Source organism: Coregonus clupeaformis, chromosome 20 (assembly GCF_020615455.1).
Source record: "Coregonus clupeaformis isolate EN_2021a chromosome 20, ASM2061545v1, whole genome shotgun sequence".
NCBI classification, from domain to species: domain Eukaryota; kingdom Metazoa; phylum Chordata; class Actinopteri; order Salmoniformes; family Salmonidae; genus Coregonus; species Coregonus clupeaformis.
Window position 1 is genome coordinate 307,459 of NC_059211.1, and position 7,943 is coordinate 315,401.

General features: G+C 47.3%; 1 protein-coding gene across 4 annotated transcripts in view; it reads right to left on the reverse strand.

Moving 5' to 3' along the window:
* Nucleotides 1-7,648, reverse strand: part of LOC121582289 (inhibitory synaptic factor 1) — a 49,970-nt gene extending 42,322 nt beyond the window's left edge. The window contains exons 1-3 of one of the 4 annotated variants that reach the window (XM_041897998.2): nt 6,803-7,648; nt 5,206-6,412; nt 4,571-4,954 (exon numbers count right to left, since the gene is read on the reverse strand). In XM_041897998.2, coding sequence (XP_041753932.1) covers nt 4,571-4,720 — 150 coding nt within the window. In that variant the 5' untranslated portion in view covers nt 4,721-4,954; nt 5,206-6,412; nt 6,803-7,648. Of the gene's footprint in view, nt 1-4,570; nt 6,413-6,578 lie in introns of all 4 variants that reach the window. The other 3 variants (XM_045205210.1, XM_045205211.1, XM_045205209.1) reach the window with 3 other exon arrangements.
* Between the last annotated feature and the right edge of the window lie 295 nt (nt 7,649-7,943).

The window sequence follows — 7,943 nt, forward strand, 5'->3', positions numbered from 1 at the left end:
GCCCTGTCATGTTGTTCATGTGTGGAATTTAAGGAACTTTGCTGGAGGCGTAATATCACCAAGTTAAATTGGAAAATTTAATTTCAGCACACAAAGGAGGTCAGACAAGGTGGAACAAATTGACCTAGTATTGTGTCACTGCTGTTTTATCTCTGGTTGGATGTGAAGCTATAGGAAACCATTTGGCCCAGTTGTGGCAGGTTTAGTGATCCTATCCCATCTCAGAGGTGGCGATAAGCCTTCAGCATAGCCCAGTGAACTCCATGTGCCCGCAGGGTGGCTGGTGAGCGTTTCTCCAGCCCCTCAGCTTGGCCAAATCCTGCCATTAATCTGCAGTAAATTGCCTTGCTAGTCGCTACCAGCGTGCTGGGCTGGGGCACCCTCACTGGAGAGCACTAGAGCAGGCCAGGGTAGACTGGGCAGTCAACGTAGGGAACTGGCAGGGAAACAGTTGCTTTCTGGGAAACGGTCCACCAGGGCACAGAGACTGATTGTAATTTGTGATAAGTGGGCTCAGGTAGACTAAAGGAAACCAGCATCACCACCTGCAGCGCTAACACATGATTGGTTTGTGGCCACAGGGGCATCTTTTTAACACATACACTGTAGATGTTTTTTTTTTATTCAACAAAAACCTTTCCAATTAAGGCACCTGTTCTCACACTGATCATCCAATTTTCAGACTGAGCGGTTGGGTTGGTGCACCAATTTACAATTGTCATAATTGTGCTGCTAGGCAAGGAGTGTCACTGTGAATGCACACCTAGTGGCCAACATTTGACACTACAGCTGTCAGGTGGCCTCATCCCTGGCTAGCCTGCCATGATGGAACTGTCGGCGGGAGAACAGAGAGCAAACGGAGGAGAGAATAAATGTCCCCTGCAGAAACAGCCGCGTTTGATTTGGATTTAGGGCTTCCTGTGGCTACCTCTGTGTTCTGACTAGATTTAAGCGGTGCTGAGCTCTGTGGCGGTTAGCCGAGTGTGCCGACTCCCTTGCTGTCCCCCACCGTGGTGCTGGGGCCCGGTCCAGACTGGATCAGGACGGAGGCCCAGTGGCTCTCTGACTGATCTTCAGCCAGCTGTTTATATTTTGTATTCCTCCCACCACATCACACTGGGCCCAAACAATGCACCGTTTATAGTATGCCACAAAACATAAAAGTGCTCCCCTGGAAACTGCTTTCTAATCAGATCATTTACATGGCATTTTCCTTTGTCCGTTTTTATTTTTGCAATGATCCCTTGATTGTTAATATTGAATCAGAGGGGGCTCTAGCTGCTCGGGGATCATTGAGCCACAGTGAGAATTGGTAGCTTCTTTTACCAGCCCTGTATAATGCAATATTAATATTCAGACCCAGTCTGTTAGTGCATGTGAATGGGCATAGTCCAGTATAGCGAGCTTAGCTTGTAGAGCCCAAAACTGTCCATTTCTTAGAGAAACAGACACAGCTTGGGGGAGAAGATGGATAATGACGCTGCTGATGCAATCGTGCCCTGTCTCTGGTACAAACTAGAACTGCACAGTAACAGCCAATCTCCACAGCCACGCTTATGAAGTGGATCTGCTGTGAGGCGAGCTAGCTACCCTACCATGGACCCTCTGCTTATCACTTATAGAGACGGCTGTCCTACTCTCCCAGATCAATGATTGGGCAGCCAGACTCTGAGTTCTAGGAAATGGTGCACATTGTACTCTGCCAGTGATAATTACTCTCAGTCTTTCTTTCTTCGCTCCTCTCATTAGCTACGTTAATTCTCGCTCCTGGTTTTCATGGCCGCCCTATTTGCATTTTCCTCTCACTGAGCATTGAAATCTTCCATCCTCTGCTCTTCGTATGATTCTACATAATGACTAGCTCCACATAATAACACTTCCCTATTCATTTTGGCCCACCAGTCCTCTCTCTCTGTGTTGCAGCCTGCCTGCTCTTCCCTTCCACTCTCCAATTGTTCTGTCCTTACCGCCTCATTTAATGCTTTCAATTTACCAGTCTTGTATCTCTCTAATACCCAATATGGATGTTCTCTTACATTTGCTATTCCTCAGCTATTTGAAATAACTTTTTATTCATTGGGATTCAGTTTTAACAAAAATTATATTTCATACTGCAAATAGCAGTGGATGCTTTGATTTTCATTTGTTTCCATTTCTTTTGCTGTCAGAGATTCTAAGGGTAATGTTGACATGATACCACAAATTAATACATTCCTCTACAGCTGCTATTGCTGATGATGTGTGGAGAGTATATTATCAATGTTTTTCATTTTGGAGTCCTTTTTTTAGATTCTGTTTCATTCTTTCTGTGATATTGCATAATGGGATTCACAAATGTGACACAATTGAATGGTAATTCTCGAACCATCATATCATGAAGTGCGATGAGTAAATAGCTGCTGTAATACATTTCTCTTTGGGATGTAAATAAGATCAATGGCATCTCTCTATGTGATTGCGCTGCCTTTTAAACTGACAGTTGTTATGATGACTTCTTCTTTACGGCTTGGTTTAGTTTTATGTATAGTATGTAACGTTGTTCTATCATGCCTCCATCTCCTCTCCTGTCTTCACACCTCCAGCACAGACCAATGGCTGAAGTGAGATGAGGCAAGGCTGTGGGTCTAGCGCTACTATCATTTTACAGTTTTAGATCCACTTCCAAAAACACTCTCTGTTGGCTGTGCCTTGGTGCCGCTACTTTAACCCCTGGTACAATAGCCTCCCCTGCTGTGGCCCTGGAGCATGTCTTAGATAACCCACATATGTAGGGCTGGGCCCAGGACCACGTACTGTCCTGGTCCTGTATGACCAGGGTTCAGGCCTGGCTGTGGAGACAGTCACTTATGAGCTGTTGGTACAGTATGTAGACTGACGGGAGCTCTGCTTGACTTTAACCCTGAGAGCTCTGAAATCAGCCCAGCTCCCAATGGACCTCTAGAGATAATCCTATCTTTATCTCGGATGCCTCCGGATCACCATACACCATCAGGCTTTTCCAAACACCATCCTCCAACATGGAGTGATGATCTACCACCCAGTCAGTCCAGTTCAGTTCACATTCACTCACCACGTTACCCTGACTCCCGTTATTGAGTTATTGATTAGTTTTTTTAACAGATCCAGTAATTCATCATTTATTTATATGACAGATGTTATCTATTATGTTATTAATTTCATGTGGCGAAGAATTAGAGATTTTCCGGAACATTAGTCAGCCATCCATCTGCCGGTATATTGAGCACTAATACATTTTTTCCCTTTTTTTAACGTTTTTCCTTTAATACAGTCCACAATGGAATAAATTAGCAAATTGCACAATATTGATACTACTGCCACTATTGCTGTTGTAGCTAATGCAGTCTCTTGCTACCAATTTTAATATTTCTATTTGTGTTCCCTTTAGAACGGATGATGCATCGGCTGCTGTATAGAAGCCTTTTTGGGGCTCTGAAATAAGAACCATAATACTGTATATGTTAGTGCTGGTAGAGGTAGCTAGTGTTTTTGTTTATAAATAGCTCCAGCCAGCATTATTCCACTTGCAGGCGTCCTATAATCATCCATCACTAGAGTACCCGGTAGGTTTTTCTGGGCTCAGAGGGAAACGTGAGCTGTGTGTGAGCGGTGTGGAGCGATGTGAGCCGTGCCCCTGCACCTCTCCCCATGTGAGTACATAAAGGAGGGAGAGGTGAGGTGAGTGGGCGAGAGACTGGGGGAGTCAGGGGAAGGTGGTGGTGATGGAGTGAGTTATGACCCCTCTCCCTCCCACCCTCCCCTGGGTCTGGTCGGACTCTATCTCTCTGTGGGTCTCCAGGTCACTGGGTGTGCCCCTGGCACCCCGCTCCTGGCCCCCCACAAAACACATACACATCTATCCTCCATTCTAATATCAATGCATTTTCGAAAGTACAGTAGACATTCCATAGAGACCCACACACTGTCACACACTATATGTTCCATACACATATTCTTCCTGTTCGTTTATCCCTTTTTGATGCAGACACACACTTTGATATTTTCATGGCGTTACCATGGCAGTTGTGAAAATACAGTAGAAATCCAGCTGATAACAAAATGGTTACATAACTAGTGCAGTGCCAAGTCCTGTGTCTTACCTAAGCACACCTCTTCTCTCCCCTGTGTTTCTGTTTCAGCCCAGATTCCTGGCTTTGCGCTGCCTCTTCTGCAGCCTGTGTTACTCTTTATAGAAACACTATTTAAAGAGGGTTTCATAGGATGCTGAATACATCTGAACTACACTTATTGTTGTGTACTTGATGATATTTGACTTGTATGCTAAAAGGAAGATGCTATTTATAATTACGGAAGCAGAAACCGATGTTGCTCCTGCCACCTGCATCAAAGCCAAAGTGATGTCATCTCGTTCAAATCCTAATTTAAAAGCATATCTATTTAAAATGCATTCTATACACTTAATTCAATTCAATCCTCTCAAGGAGTAACTCCCCCAACTACCTCCCCCCTGCAGCCCCCCACCCCCACCCCCCGGAGCCTCATCCCCAGTAAGCTAAGACAGTGGCGCATGCTGCCCGCTATAGTGCCTCACCTCCCGGAGTTCCTTGGCCACATCCTTGAGCTCTTTGAGAATGTCGTCCAGCTGGTTGATCACCATCTTCATGTGGCTGCGTATGCGTTCTCTGGGGGTCTGGCTGGGGGTCTCAGAGGTGTCCCGGGCCGGAGCTCTGCTGAGGGACATCCTTCACAGGGCAACGTGGGGCCAGTGGCCGGCGGGCTGAGGCTGAGGGCGGGGGCGGGGGGGAGCCGAGTCGGGGTCCATGTCTCTGGCCGCGAGGAGCCTCAGTGCTACTGATCCGAACAGGGGCCCCGGCCACGCAGGGAGACCTCAACATCTTAAAAGCACCTGGACAGCCAAAAGACCTTGCCTGGCCTGAGCGCTCAACCCCCTGGCCTTATCCTCTGCCATCCATGGCTCCAGAATGGATAGTACCAAAAATGAAGCGAAAAGAAACATGAAAAAACTCAAGTTAGATCCACGGAACAGGAGGAAGAAGAAAAGAACATGCGTTAAAATGGTGTGTGTGAAAACACCTTATGTAATATTGTTGAGCCAGAGAGCCTACTCATCTCATGTGTCAGTGTGTACGTTTGCATCGGTCTCTGAGGAGGATATTTATTTAGATCATCTGTATGAGGAAGTTGCTCTTTTCCACTCCCACTCACCTTCCTTTACAATCTTATTTAGCGGGTACGGTGCAGTGACTTTGTGTCAGCCAGGTTACTGTAAAAGAGTGCAGCCCAGGTTGTCAAGCTGTTCAACCTCCCTTGTAGATCAGAATATCCAAGCATAATAGAAAAATAGAACTCCCAGCAGTTGCTCATTTTTTGAAATTATCTTGTTCTACATTATTGGTAGGCAGTAGAGACAAGCTTTGCCATCTAAATATACTCCCTCAGTTTGGCTTCTGTCTTTTTTAGGGAGAGAGAAGGACAAATCCGTTTTGAAAACAATAGATATTCCTCCTGTGTCCTGTGCTGTGCAGTGTTCGCTTTCTCTCAGAAGTGACGGGAGAATAAATTAATCTTGAAGGAATAAAGAAATAGCCCACTTCAAAAGCAACTTCTGCACACATCCATTTTATGCTCAGACGATGACTGACATGTGTTGTTCACTTCTCATCAGAGAGGAGGAAGGAAGGTATGAGGAGGGATGAGAGTCTCTCTGTGCTTATTTGTGTGTGTGTGAGTGTATGTGTGTGAAAAATGTCCAATCTTTTCTTCAACGGCAGGGCTTATTCCAGGTGGCAGGAATGAGGATAAACAGACGTTTTAGCGAGTAAAATGTGACTAATGAATAGAATGTGCAGGGGAAGAATGACAAACAAACATGGTGATGAACCGGAGGAGGAGAAAGAGAAGGAGGAAGAGGAGGGTCCTTCCCCTGGCTTTAGGGTGACTGGCGTGTCCTTCGTGCCCATGCAGTGACCCTTGTCCTGCCCTTTCAGTTGGTCCACTCTGGTCTGCAGGGGTGCACCCAGAAACCGGACACCAGAGAAGAAAAGCAGAGATGATTCACTTCTCTCTCTCGCTCCCTCAGTTGTTGCTAAGGGAATCCAGCAGTCTGCCTGGTTGTGCTGCTGATTGATTCATTATTTTTGCTTCTTCTTTTTATCAGTGTATTTCTCCTTCTGTGGACAGTTTTCAAAAAGGCAGAAAGCCCTGCGCCATCTCCATCCAGCAGTAAGAGGTAAATCCCAGTAGCGCGTCCCCAGGGACAGCCGGAGCCCAGGTACAGGCAGGGGGGCGAGACACACACTGAATCCAGGCTGATGCTACTGCCAGAGGGCAAGCTGGCCAATCACACATGACACCTGGAGAGACAGGAGGGTGTCGTTCCCTCTCTCTTTTCTCCTCTCTGGGCTCAGCAGCACTGCAAATAGAACACAACAGCAATATAGCAAGGAAGAGAGAGAAGAGGGAGGAAGGCAGGGAGATAGACAGGAATTAACTGCGGTGCTGGAACTTGCCGATATCTAGTCTCAGCAGGACTCTCCCACCTTCCTCTCATTAACACACACACACACACACACACTTACCTTCTCTCTACATCAGCAGCTGTAGTTGTGTCCAGGGCTTACAGTCTATGCTCCTCAGTGTTACTGACTGATTAAATGCACAGGAGGATCATCCAAGTCACGCACATCCTGCTAGTTCTCTTGCAGTCTCAATATCTCTATCAAAACGCACACTGACACCCTCTCCCGCCCTCTCTCCCTCTCTCTCTCTTTCAGTCACACACTCACACGCATATTATACTCACCCACTTTTTCTCTTTGTATCTCTCTCTCTCCCTCCATCACTTACTGTCTTCCCAGAGAAAGCAGCTCCAGTCAGAGGGCGAGGAATTCATTCAGTGCCGTGGCTCAGCGGAAGGAAAGAGAGCATGTGGAGGACGGAGATGTGGAGGAGGAGGCGGGATGGAGGAGGAGGCAGGAGGAGGCAGAAGGGGAGGTGGGCGGGAGGAACGGCCCTGACAGCAGCACTCTTAGACACTAGAGAGAGGAGGCGGCTGAAGAATAGGGACGAGCAGCAGAGTGTAGATCCGGCTGCTGCTGCTACTGATGATGCTGAGGCTGAAGCTGTTGCTGCTGTAGATGCTGATGCTACCGTTACTCTAGTGACGATGCTGTGGAAATGAAGAAGCCACCCGCCATCCTCATCAACCCTGCCGGCGTCGGGAGACCGCAGAAAGAGCTGAGCTACTGTGTACAGAGCTATGGAGAGGAGCTGTATCAGTCAGAGCCCTCTGGAGGCTGCTCCTGACGCCACTCTCTCTCTCTCTCTCTCTCTCTCTCTCTCTCTCTCTCTCTCTCTCTCTCTCTCTCTCTCTCTCTCTCTCTCTCTCTGTCTCTCACTGTCTGTCTCACTCTCTCTCCGTCCCGTCTCTCTGCCCCTGCGCCCTGAAGTGTCCTCACCGACTGCCGGATGAAGGCAGGCTGATGCCAAGGTTTATGGTGGGGCTCAGGCTCCTGCCAGCACAACTTGCTTTGCTGCTCCACTCTGACTGTGTGGAGGGAGGAGGGGCCTGGCGCTTTAAAGGCACAGCACTAGTTAGGTAGCTACAGTCTCCTCTGCCTGGATCCTCTCTCCCCTCTCTCTTTCCCCTCTATGTATCGCTCTATCTCTCTTTTCTCAGGATGGACTCTTCCTCCACTCACAGACAGCCGACCCTTCACTAGGGAACGAGTGTCCAAAAATTCCTGGTTGTTGCATCATTAACACACAAAGCAGGTTGGGGTTGTTATGACCTCATCAGGGAGGGACTGCATTACCTTCCTTCTACCTACTCTCCTCATTAGGATGTTTTGATCATAGCATCTATCTAAACTCTCCAGAGGCAATTATCTTAATGTGAAATTTGTAACAACATTTCTTTTAGCAAAGCAACAATGGCATGTTTT